We start from the raw sequence: 14,001 nt of genomic DNA, 5'->3' as shown, positions 1-14,001 counted from the left end.
TTACTGCACCTGTACATAGCCCACCTATAATTTAGCCCAAACAACTACCTCTTTCCCAACTGTATTTAATTTTAATTTATTTATTTATTTTGCTCCTTTGCACCCCATTATTTTTTATTTCTACTTTGCACATTCTTCCATTGCAAAACTACCATTCCAGTATTTTACTTGCTATATTGTATTTACTTTGCCATCATGGCCTTTTTTGCCTTTACCTCCCTTCTCACCTCATTTGCTCACATTGTATATAGACTTGTTTATACTGCATTATTGACTGTATGTTTGTTTTTACTCCATGTGTAACTCTGTGTCGTTTTATCTGTCGAACTGCTTTGCTTTATCTTGGCCAGGTCGCAATTGTAAATGAGAACTTGTTCTCAACTTGCCTACCTGGTTAAATAAAGGTAAAATAAATAAATAAAATAAAAAGTGCAGTGGGCAGCTGGGAGGAGGTGCTCTTGTTCTCCATGGACTTCACGGTGTCCCAGAACTTTTTGGAGTTGGAGCTACAGGATGCAAACTTCTGCCTGAAGAAGCTGGCCTTAGCTTTCCTGACTGACTGCGTGTATTGGTTCCGGACTTCCCTGAACAGTTGCATATCACTGGGACTATTCGATGCTATTGCAGTCCGCCACAGGATGTTTTTGTGCTGGTCGAGGGCAGTCAGGTCTGGGGTGAACCAAGGGCTGTATCTGTTCTTAGTTCTGCATTTTTTGAACGGAGCATGCTTATCTAAAATGGTGAGGAAGTTACTTTTAAAGAATGACCAGGCATCCTCAACTGACGGGATGAGGTCAATGTCCTTCCAGGATACCCGGGCCAGGTCGATTAGAAAGGCCTGCTCACAGAAGTGTTTTAGGGAGCGTTTGACAGTGATGAGGGGTGGTCGTTTGACTGCGGCTCCGTAGCGGATACAGGCAATGAGGCAGTGATCGCTGAGATCCTGGTTGAAGACAGCGGAGGTGTATTTGGAGGGCCAGTTGGTCAGGATGACGTCTATGAGGGTGCCCTTGTTTACAGAGTTAGGGTTGTACCTGGTGGGTTCCTTGATGATTTGTGTGAGATTGAGGGCATCTAGCTTAGATTGTAGGACTGGCGGGCTGTAGGACTGTTAAGCATATCCCAGTTTAGGTCACCTAACAGAACAAACTCTGAAGCTAGATGGGGGGCGATCAATTCACAAATGGTGTCCAGGGCACAGCTGGGAGCTGAGGGGGGTCGGTAGCAGGCGGCAACCGTGAGAGACTTATTTCTGGAGAGAGTAATTTTCAAAATTAGTAGTTCGAACTGTTTGGGTATGGACTGCAGTAAACTGCAACTCCTCCCCCTTTGGCAGTTCTATCTTGACGGAAGATGTTATAGTTGGGTATGGAAATCTCTGAATTTTTGGTGGCCTTCCTGAGCCAGGATTCAGACACAGCAAGGACATCAGGGTTAGCAGAGTGTGCTAAAGCAGTGAGTAAAACAAACTTAGGGAGGAGGCTTCTGATGTTGACATGCATGAAACCAAGGCTTTTTCGATCACAGAAGTCAACAAATGAGGGTGCCTGGGGACATGCAGGGCCTGGGTTTACCTCCACATCACCCGCGGAACAGAGAGGGAGTAGTATGAGGGTGCGGCTAAAGGCTATCAAAACTGGTCGCCTAGAGCGTTGGGGACAGAGAATAAGAGGAGCAGGTTTCTGGGCATGGTAGAATATATTCAGGGCATAATGCGCAGACAGGGGTTTGGTGGGGTGCGTGTACAGCGGAGGTAAGCCCAGGCACTGGGTGATGATGAGAGAGGTTGTATCTCTGGACATGCTGGTAGTAATGGGTGAGGTCACCGCATGTGTGGGAGGTGGGACAAAGGAGTTATCAGGGGCGTGAAGAGTGGAACTAGGGGCTCCATTGTGAACTAAAACAATGATAACTAACCTGAACAACAGTATACAAGGCATATTGACATTTGAGAGAGACATACAGTAATCACAGGTGTTGAATTGGGAAAGCTAGCTAAAACAGTAGGTGAGACAACAGCTAATCAGCTAGCACAACAACAGCAGGTAAAATGGCGTAGACTAGGCAATGGGGCCAACAGATAAAACAAACAAGCAGAATGGAGTACCGTGATTAATGGACAGTCCAGCGTGCATCAGCTATGTAGCCAAGAGATCAGTGTCCAGGGGGCAGCGGTGGATGGGGCAGGGAAGCTGGACTGGCGAGTGTTATCCAGGTAAAAAAAAACGAACAATGACTAATTAGCTTGTAGCTAGTTAGCTGGTTAGCTTCTGGAGGTTCTTGAGTGTGTTCTAAAAATAAATAAAAAATAATAGCGATTCCGTATCACATTGGGTGAGGCAGGTTTCCGGAAGGTATAAACAAATTAAAAGTCAAAAGAGATAGAAAGTAAATATGGGTCCGGTGAGCGTTTGGTACGCGGCGATTCAGGCTCTTAGCAGGCCTGTGCTAACAAGCTAACAGTTTGTAGGCCCGGGCTAAACAAGGTAGCAGTTAGCGGACCGGAGCTGGACAAGCTAGCAGTTAGCAGGCCGAATTAGCAAGCAGGGAGATAGCGAGGGCTAGAGAGTTAGCCTTTGGGGGACGTCGCGATGGGGTGAGTCTGTTTATTCCTCTTCATGCGATGACATCGGTAGACCGGTCGTGGGCCCGGGTATTGTAGCTCAGGAGTATGCTACGGTGGTAGCACAGGTGCTACGGCCGGGCTAGCTTCAAGCTAAGTGGGTGGAAACGCTAGCCAGGAGTAATCCGGGGTTGCGGTTTAGCTAGATAGCTAGTTGCTTAAAAATCCAGCTGAAAGATGTTCCGTTTGCGGTGGGAATCCGGGGATGAATCCGGGGATGAAAAATAAATAGGTCCGTTGTGCTCTGGTTAAAGTCGCGTTGTACGAACAGGCGAGAGCTTTCCGAACTACAGGTTAGCTGATGACCGGTTAGCTGAAGACCGCTAGCATACCCGCTGGTTAGCTGGCTAGCTTCAGTTGAGGGGTCCCGAAGTAAATATAAATACTTTAGGAAAAATAGCTCGGGTCGGGTTGCAGGAGAGTATTTGGAAGCTTAGGGTTTAGCAAAATGTTTTCAAAGAGATATGTGGAGAAAATATGTAAAAAACGAAAAATAAACGATATATACAGGGACACGACAGGACAGGACGACCTACTGCTACGCCATCTTGGGCAGTTGTGCCAAGCTTATAGATATACCCCAAGAGACTTGCAGCTGTAATTGCTGCAAAAGGTGTCTCTACAAAGTATTGACTTTTGGGGGGGGGGGGGTGAAATTGCAGAGCGCCAAATTCAAAATATAGAAATAGGAGTGTTATACATCGGCTTAAAGATTAACTTTTTGTTAATCCAGCCGCTTTTTCAGATTTCAAAAAGGCTTTACGGCGAAAGCATACCATGCGATTATCTGAGGACAGCGCACCGCTTACAAACATTTTACAACCAAGTAAAGGAATTAAAAAGTCAGAAATAGCAATAAAATGAATCACTTACCTTTGAAGATCTTCATATGGTTGCAGTCACAAGAGTCCCAGCTATACAATAAATGTTTGTTTTGTTCGATAAAGTCCCTCTTTATATCCCCAAAAAGTTTTGTTGGCGCGTTTTGTTCAGTAATCCACTGGCTCAAAGGCGGTCAAAACATGCAGACGAATACGTCCTAGTAGTACAGGTAAATTTCGTCGAAACATGTCAAACGATGTTTATAATTAATCCTCAATTGTCTAAATAATTGATCATATTTGAACCGGACAATAGCGTATTCAATAGAAAGGAAAAACAACGAAGGGCGCTCACTCGCGCAAACCAGCACTGCATGATTTTACAGTCCACTGACAGAAAGGTCTCATTCTTCTTCATTTTTCAGAAAACAAGCCTGAAGCAATGTCTAAAGACTATTGACATCTAGTGGAAGCCATAGGAACTGCAATCTGGGTCCTAACACATAGATACTCTAAAGGCATTCAATTGAAAACTACCCACATCAAAAACATCCCACTTCCTGGATGTATTTTCCTCAGGTTTTCGCCTGCCATATCAGTTTTGATATACTCAGACATTATTTTAACAGTTTTGGAAACTTGAGAGTGTTTTCTATCAAACTCTACCAGTTATATGCATATCTTAGCATCTGGGCCTGAGTAACAGGCAGTTTACTTTGGGCACACTTCTCATCCAGACGTCGAATAAAGTATAGGTATGCACGTCAGCTTTGACATCGGTTTTGCACATCGGCATTAAACTAAACATCAGGCCGATACCGATGTTGGAATCTTTAGCTAATAACGGACGATTCCAATATGTCCACCGATATATTGTGCGTCCCTAATTGTTAGCATTGTTAAGTATCTTGCTAGCCGTATTGAATTCTCCGTTAGCTAGCCAGGGAAATGTTGAGCAACATTAGCCAACTTAATTGATCAAATTATTGAGTTTATGGTGTGAGAATTAGCAGGCTAATAAAGTCAGACAGCTAACGTTAACGTTACAAAATCCGATGAGCTGACGTTTGTAACATAACCAATTTTCTGAAGACATCCTCTTCCCTCATGTGGTACCCTTCCTGCAGGCTCATCCTGACCAAACCCTCCAGCATGACAATGCCACCAGCCATACTGCTCGTTCTGTGCGTGATTTCCTGGAATGTCATTGTTCTGCCATGGCCAGTGAAGAGCCCGGATCTCAATCCCGTTGATCACGTCTGGGACCTGTTGGATCGGCGGGTGAGGGCTAGGGCCATTCCCCCCCAGAAATATCTGGGAACTTGCAGGTGCCTTGGTGGAAGAGTGGGGTAACATCTCACAGCAAGAACGGGCAAATCTGGTGCAGTCCATGAGGAGGAGATGCACTGCAGTACTTAATGCAGCTGGTGGCCACACCAGATACTGACTGTTACTTTTGATTTAGACCGCCCCCCTTTCGTCAGGGAAATATTATTCAATTTCTGTTAGTCACATGTCTGTGGACCTTGTTCAGTTTATGTCTCAGTTGTTGAATCTAGTTATTTTCATGCAAATATTTACACAGTTGACAGTGAAAGGATGTTTCTTTTTTTGCTGAGTTTACATGTACAGATTACCTCAACTAGCCTCTTCCCCTGCACACTGACTCGGTACCGGTGCCCCTTGTATATAGCCTCTTTATTGTGTTACTTTTAATTGTTACTTTTTATTTTAGCCTACTTGGTAAATATTTTCTTATTCTTGAACTGCACTGTTGGTTAAGGGCTTTTAAGTTAGCATTTCACGGTTATGTCTACACTTGTATTCGGCACATGTGGCAAATAAAGTTTGATTTGATTTGCACAATCTATAAATTCAAGCTCTGTGAAGTTGGTTGTTGATCATTGCTAAACAGACATTTTCCAGTCTTTGCCATTTAATTCAAAACTGTAACTACACCACTCAAGAACATTCAATGTCGTCTTGGTAAGCAATTCCAGTATATATTTGGCCTTGTACATGTTATTGTCCTGCTGAAAGGTGAAATTTCTCCCAGTGTCTGTTGGAAAGCAGTCTGAACCAGGTTTTCCTGTATGATTTTGCCTGTACTTAGCTCTATTCCGTTTCTTTTTATCCTCAACCCAATTGTCCTTGCCGATGACATACCCATGATATGCTTGAAAACATGAAAATGGTACTCAGTTAAGTGTTGTATTTGCCCCAAATATAACACTTTTTATTCTGGACATAAGGTACATTTCTTTGACACATTTTTTGCAGTTTTACTTTAGTGCCTTATTGCAAACAGGATGCATGTTTTGGAATATTTTTATTCTGTACAGGCCTCCTTCTTTTCACTCTGTCATTTTGGTTAATTGTGGAGTAACTATAATGTTGTTATTCTAAGTTTTAAAACATTCTTTAATTTTAAAAGTGTATTTTTCCATATGTAGACACACCCTGTGTGTTTTAATAAAATCAACTATATGCATTGAGCTTGTCTGATGCTTTAAGCTCACTGTTAGATGAAATAAGACGCAAATGACTCCAGAGGGAGCCAGAGATCTCTGACCCGACCATTTTCCTTCCACTCCTACTGGCTTTTGCAGATTCTGCCGTTACTCTCCTAAAGTTGCCAGTAATAGGCTACATCCCGGAGTTGCCTCTTCACTGTTGACGTTGAGACTGGTGTTTTGCGGGTACTATTTAATGAACATTGCAGGATGCAATGTTTTATTTGTTGGATGTATTAGCTTTTTTTACATAATTGGCAATGGCAACAGAAGTAACTTTTTAGGTTTGTAACATTTTAATATTGATAGAAATTTGATGCGTCAAGGGGGGTGAATACTTTCTGAAAGCACTAGGTATACAGCATGTTTAAGACCTGGGGACAGATCTATTATAATGCTATCAATTTCCCCATTTGATCATCATGAATGATATGAATTTTTATTTTGTTTTCTATATTTTCAAGATATCCCATTGTGGTTCACCAAATACCTAACCAACCCACTCCTCTCCTTCTAGTTTTATTACTTGAAAAAATTGAGAACGATGACATTGGAAGGAAGACCTTGAAGATCACAGACTTTGGCCTGGCCAGAGAGTGGCACAACACAACCAAGATGAGTGCTGCTGGCACGTACTCATGGATGGCCCCTGAAGTCATCAAGTCCTCTCTCTTCTCCAAAGGCAGCGATGTCTGGAGGTAAAACTAACAGCCCGCCCCTGGGAAATTCCATGGTAACGGAATTACGCTGAGACTTATTCACTTTAAAATGTATGTCAAACAAAAACCATTGATTTCAAAGTTTTAACTAACCATAGAATTCTATGCACAATAACTACTTTGAACAATTTACAAAAACACATTTCCAGGAAGAGTTGTGCAAATGCAAAGTTTGGTTACAGAATAAAACTGAGGTCAATTTTACTGTGATTCTGTTACCAAACTTTGCATCTGCACAATATTTACAGTAAAAAAAAAAAATTGTGTTACTGTGTAAATTGTTAAAAGTATTCATTGTGCATAGAGTTGTATGGTTTGTTAAACTTTGAAATCAATTGTTTTTGTTTGACATAAAAAGTGAAAAATCGAGTCTCTGTGTAATTATGTTACCATGGATTGCTCTTCCTCTACTCCCTGTTCCAAACAGGCCCATGTCAGACAGGAATCAATAGGCTTTTAGGAGATGAGGATTTGGAAAGGTGGCACCATGATACTCCTTTTATTTCAGACATTTAGAAACATTTGTCCTGACCTATTTCTGATAATATGTGCTTTCGTTGTTATTTTGTACAAACCAAAACTGTTTTTGTCAGATCACAACTGTCGGTACATTCTGTGCTACTAGGATGTGCAATATAGCCTACAGTAGCCCTGAACACCCTCCACTGGTAACTACAATCTGCTGCATCCAGAGCTTACGTTAATTACATGATAAATGATGACTGTAGGCTTGGTGCTTAATCAAAACAGGATCATTGTTGCACTGTACTGGTAAACAACATTTTACTGCCATTATTTAGCATTCAACACGTCCATTATTCAAGACCAAGGTCTTCTAAATGGCAGCCTTAGGCACAACAAAGGTTTAGGCAATGTGAATTTGAGTGTTATCATGTGTTATAATAGTGGGAATGTATACTATACTATCGCTGTACTATCACAATGGTGTACTATCTAGGGCTGGGCGATATGGCCAAAATATTATATCATGATATTTAAAAAAATATATAATAATTAAATGACGGTATTTTTAGTTTTTGAATAATCAAAGTTCTACGTTTGCTTTATGAGTTGTGAGTGATCCTAGGGTGGCAACACATACATTCTTAGTGATTTCAATGAGTCTTTCTCTATTCTGATTGTTTTATACTGTTCAATTCAACTTCAACCAGAACAAATTTCAGCACTTTTATCATTTCTGCATTTTCTGCAATCAATTGCAGTGGTGGAAAAAGTATAGCAAAAAAGTGCAAATCAATCCCAGAAGAACAGCAAAGGACCTTGTGAAGATGCTGGAGGAAACATGTTCAAATGTATCAATATCCACAGTAAAACGAGTCCTATATCGACATAACCTGAAAGGCCGGTCAGCAAGGAAGAAGCCACTGCTCCAAAACCGCCATAAAAAAAGCCAGATTACGGTTTGCAACTGGACAAAGATCGTACTTTTTGGAGAAATGTCCTCTGGTTTGATAAAACAAAAATAATGACCATCATTTTGTTTGGAGGAAAAAGGAAGACCTTGAAGCCGAAGAACACCATCCCAACCGTGAAGCACAGGGGTGGCAGCATCTTGTTGTGTGGATTCTTTGCTGAAGGAGGTGCACTTCACAAAATTGATGGCGTCATCAGGAAGGACAATTATGTGGATCTATTGAAGGGATTTTTTACCAGGATTAAATGTCATGAATTGTGAAAAACTGAGTTTAAATGTATTTGGCTAAACTTCTGACTTCAACTGTATAAATATATATTTTTTTTTACCCCTTTTTATCCCCAATTTCGTGGTATCCAATTGCTAGTTACAGTCTTGTCTCATCGCTGCAACTCCCGTACCGACTCTGGAGAGGCAAAGGTAGAGAGCCGTCTGTCCTCCGATACACAACCCAACCAAGCCGCAATGCTTCTTGACACAGTGCCCACTTAACCCGGAAGCCAGCCACACCAATGTGGTGGAGTAAACACTGTACACCTGGCAACCGTGCTCGGCCCGCCACAGGAGTTGCTAGTGCGCGATGGGACAAGGACATCCCTGCCAGCCAAACCCTCCCTTAACCCGGACGACGCTGGGCCAATTGTGCGGAGCCCCATGGGTCTCCCGGTCATGGTCGGCTGCAACAAAGCCTGGATTCGAACCCAGAATCTCTAGTGGCGCAGTTACTACTGAGATGCAGTGTCTTAGACCACTGCATCACTCGGGAGGCCTACTATCACCATCCTATACTGTCACCATGCAATACTATCACCATGCTATACTACCACCATGCTATACTACCACCATGCTATACTATCACCATGCTATACTACCACCATGCTATACTACCACCATGCTATACTATCACCATGCTATACTGTCACCATGCTATACTGTCACCATGCTATACTGTCACCATGCTATACTACCACCATGCTATACTACCACCATGCTATACTATCACCATGCTATACTACCACCATGCTATACTACCACCATGCTATACTGTCACCATGCTATACTGTCGCCATGCTATACTGTCACCATGCTATACTGTCACCATGCTATACAGTCACCATGCTATACTGTCACCATGCTATACTGTCACCATGCTATACTACCACCATGCTATACTGTCACCATGCTATACTACCACCATGCTATACTATCACCATGCTATACTATCACCATGCTATACTGTCACCATGCTATACTATCACCATGCTATACTACCACCATGCTATACTGTCACCATGCTATACTATCACCATGCTATACTACCACCATGCTATACTACCACCATGCTATACTACCACCATGCTATACTACCACCATGCTATACTATCACCATGCTATACTATCACCATGCTATACTACCACCATGCTATACTACCACCATGCTATACTACCACCATGCTATACTATCACCATGCTATACTACCACCATGCTATACTATCACCATGTTATACTATCACCATGCTATACTACCACCATACTATACTATCACCATGCTATACTATCACCATGCTATACTGTCACCATGCTATACTACCACCATGCTATACTATCACCATACTTAAGAACCTCACCATACTATACTATCACCATACTATACTATCACCATACTTAAGAACCTCACCATACTATACTATCACCATTCAATACTGTCACCATTCAATACTGTCACCATACTATACTATCACCATACTTAAGGACCTCACCATACTATACTATCACCATACTTAAGGAGTTCACCATACTATACTATCACCATACTTAAGGACCTCACCATACTATACTATCACCATTCAATACTTTCACCATTCAATACTGTCACCATTCTATACTATCACCATACTTAAGGACCTCACCATACTATACTATCACCATTCAATACTTTCACCATTCAATACTATCACCATACTATACTATCACCATTCAATACTTTCACCATTCAATACTTTCACCATTCAATACTATCACCATACTATACTATCACCATTCAATACTTTCACCATTCAATACTGTCACCATTCAATACTATCACCATACTATACTATCACCATACTTAAGGACCTCACCATACTATACTATCACCATTCAATACTATCACCATACTATACTATCACCATACTTAAGGACCTCACCATACTATACTATCACCATTCAATACTATCACCATACTATACTATCACCATTCAATACTTACACCATTCAATACTGTCACCATTCTATACTATCACCATACTTAAGGACCTCACCATACTATACTATCACCATTCAATACTTTCACCATTCAATACTTTCACCATTCAATACTTTCACCATACTATACTATCACCATACCTAGGTGCCGATACGATATGTATTGCAATTCTCACAATTATATATGTATTGCGATTCGATAATGTGATTTTATTGTAATTAGATTTTTCCAAACATATTGTTCACTATATCACTATCACAGTGCAATCCGTTTTATCACCAAAGCCCCATATACTACCCACCATTGCGACCTGTACGCTCTCGTTGGCTGGCCCTCGCTTCATACTCGTCGCCAAACCCACTGGCTCCATGTCATCTACAAGACCCTGCTAGGTAAAGTCCCCCCTTATCTCAGCTCGCTGATCACCATAGCATCTCCCACCTGTAGCACACGCTCCAGCAGGTATATCTCTCTAGTCACCCCCAAAACCAATTCTTTCTTTGGCCGCCTCTCCTTCCAGTTCTCTGCTGCCAATGACTGGAACGAACTACAAAAATCTCTGAAACTGGAAACACTTATCTCCCTCACTAGCTTTAAGCACCAACTGTCAGAGCAGCTCACAGATTACTGCACCTGTACATAGCCCACCTATAATTTAGCCCAAACAACTACCTCTTTCCCAACTGTATTTAATTTTAATTTATTTATTTATTTTGCTCCTTTGCACCCCATTATTTTCTATTTCTACTTTGCACATTCTTCCATTGCAAAACTACCATTCCAGTGTTTTACTTGCTATATTGTATTTACTTTGCCATCATGGCCTTTTTTGACTTTACCTCCCTTCTCACCTCATTTGCTCACATTGTATATAGACTTGTTTATACTGTATTATTGACTGTATGTTTGTTTTACTCCATGTGTAACTCTGTGTCGTTGTATCTGTCGAACTGCTTTGCTTTATCTTGGCCAGGTCGCAATTGTAAATGAGAACTTGTTCTCAACTTGCCTACCTGGTTAAATAAAGGTAAAATAAAAAAAAATAAAAAAAAGATATGTCTGCTGCAGAAGGACAAGAGTCATGACAAAATTAGTTTGTATTAGTCATGGAAATTAAAGTGCTGAAAACAAATTGGCTCACTATTTAAAAATAGATGGAGAATAAGCTATGAAGGAAAATACTGGAGTTTTGGTGCAGGTACAGCCAACTAGTGCAAAAATGATATTGTCAAAACTATCAAATTTTTTGTCAAACATACATATCGGGATATTATCTATAGTTTTTTCCCCCATCACTATAATAGTGCTGTAATAACACTGGTGTTAGGACAGTGTACTCACTATATCTGTGTTCTCTTCTAGTTATGGTGTTCTTTTATGGGAGCTGCTGACAGGAGAGGTGCCTTACCGTGGGATTGATGGGCTGGCTGTGGCCTATGGTGTGGCTGTCAACAAGTTAACCCTCCCTATTCCATCCACCTGCCCAGAACCCTTCTCCAAGCTCATGGAAGGTGCAGTCAGACCATCCATCTGCAAGTCAGACCATCCATCTGCTGTTGCCATTCCTCAACCCACTTTTCAAGAACAATTAATGTTGCCTGAAGTAGCTGCATTCATTGGATGATATATTGTTGTTCAAGAATGTGTGTGTGTGTGTGTGTGTCAGTGTCACACAACTAGATAATGGTGTTCATTTACTTGTCAAAGTTTCAGAACATTGATCTGTCTTGGTTCCACCTTGTTGTGTATCTCAGAGTGCTGGGAGCAGGACCCCCACATCCGGCCGTCATTTGCCTCCATCCTGGAGCAGCTAACAGCCATAGAGGAAGCAGTGATGGCCACCATGCCCCAGGACTCCTTCCACTCCATGCAGGAGAACTGGAGGGTGGAGATCCAGGAGATGTTTGATGAGCTCAGAACAAAAGAGAAGGTACAGATGTAGGATCTTAATTTGATCACTCGTTTGTTGCTGAGAATTTTCCTACACCGCAGAAAATACAGATGAGTTTCGTGATCTACATAAATTCACTGAAAATCCACTCTAACACACAGTTATATTTACAGTATTGCACTTTTCATGTAACCTAATTTGGGCCAGCTAATAGCCTAACCTCCGATCAAACAACATTATGGACTAAACGTTCAAATCTTGTTGTTGCAAATGTCACCTCTCTCCCTGTATGTCTTTGTTCAGTTGATCAGCGTAGGGGGATGTATTCCCAAACACGCCTCTCAACATTCACATGGCATTTTCAGTACTCAGGACACATTGAGAGAAATTGTGCAATTTATTTTTTATTTTGCTTAAGTACATTTGTCCTGTTCATACCTTAGACTCATCCTTTGACTCATTAAGTAGATACGTTGTATAGGTAAACCTCCAATATGTGGGAACAAGACCTTTCCACTGTGTAAAGTACAAGGTTAGAAGCGCGTGGAAGGCAGCGGTGCAATAAACCTGTAGTTAAGGGAGTGCTTTGATTTTAATTGGTTACTTTCTGTAGGCGAGTTAATCGTATCTTTAAAAAAACAAGCTATTAGCGGTGATGGTTTTAAGTATTTCTCTTGGTAATGTGATAAGCTGCTTTCCTTGGTCCCTCCTCGTTAAATCAAATGGGATTTGTAATTACTGTATTGAGAATGCCCTTTCTTGCAACTTCAGCTGAATCGTTAAGCATCAAACTTGGCAAATGATGCAATATACCAAAGCTCTCCCAGGGATTGTCTAGTATGTCAATTCTTCATGTTGTTTCCCCATATGACACTGGTTCATTTAATTACCTCTAAAAGGATAACGATATAATGGAAGCACAGATAGCCACACACTGTTCCTACTGAGTGTGAGTTTCTACATTTCATTGTTAGGGGTTGCATATGATCTGACACACTTATCCATATATATTTTTGAGGGGCTTTAAGTCTGACCCTAGGCTTGTAGGTAGAGTGAGGTTCAGCTTGCTTCATGTATATTTCTGAGGGGCTGAAGTCTGACCCTAGGCTTGTAGGTAGAGTGAGGTTCAGCTTGCTTCATGTATATTTCTGAGGGGCTGAAGTCTGACCCTAGGTCTGTAGGTAAAGTGAGGTTCAGCTTGCTTCATGTATATTTCTGAGGGGCTGAAGTCTGACCCTAGGTCTGTAGGTAAAGTGAGGTTCAGCTTGCTTCATGCGCCATTTTGCAAAACCTTTTTCTTCTGTAACTACAAAGTGAAGTTTTGAGTCCAGATATAGGGTTATTGTTTTTCTGTTCTTTTTAACACTGAAATGATTGTATATTTTTTCTACCTCACAAGTTGCAAAGTTGTTACACAAAATATCTAATTTCACTCCAGTTGGTTTGTAAAGCTGCTTTGCAGAAGTTTAAGGATAATTATGTTTTCTGAGAAGAACCAAAACAAAAATCTAATGCTGCTCTACCGAATAGTTCAAGTGATTTTGTCAACCCTACTCATTCACAACCTAGTTGACGATCAAGCGATGGAAGCCCCCTTTAGCTTGTGATCTTTGGCTTAGTCATCCTCTCCCCGAGCACCACAACATTTCTGCAAAGCTCCATAAAGCCAGTTGAGATTTACAACTTGTGAGTGCTGGCCAGCCTCTCTTAAAGGAGCTTTCCTACAGTAAGGGCTATGCTTCAGGGCCATGCA

At 41.4% G+C, this 14,001-nt stretch overlaps 1 protein-coding gene across 5 annotated transcripts in view; it reads left to right on the top strand.

The window, feature by feature from the left end:
• LOC109875869 (mitogen-activated protein kinase kinase kinase 21) overlaps positions 1-14,001 on the top strand; it is a 43,331-nt gene that overhangs the window by 13,214 nt on the left and 16,116 nt on the right. For all 5 annotated transcript variants that reach the window (XM_020468303.2, XM_020468302.2, XM_020468301.2 and 2 more), the window contains exons 2-4: positions 6,475-6,655; positions 11,720-11,868; positions 12,112-12,287. In XM_020468303.2, the coding sequence (XP_020323892.1) occupies positions 6,475-6,655; positions 11,720-11,868; positions 12,112-12,287 (506 nt within the window). The remainder of the gene's footprint in view (positions 1-6,474; positions 6,656-11,719; positions 11,869-12,111; positions 12,288-14,001) is intronic.

Source organism: Oncorhynchus kisutch, linkage group LG11, assembly GCF_002021735.2.
Source record: "Oncorhynchus kisutch isolate 150728-3 linkage group LG11, Okis_V2, whole genome shotgun sequence".
Classification (NCBI taxonomy): domain Eukaryota; kingdom Metazoa; phylum Chordata; class Actinopteri; order Salmoniformes; family Salmonidae; genus Oncorhynchus; species Oncorhynchus kisutch.
This window is presented reverse-complemented; position numbering and strand designations above follow the sequence as displayed.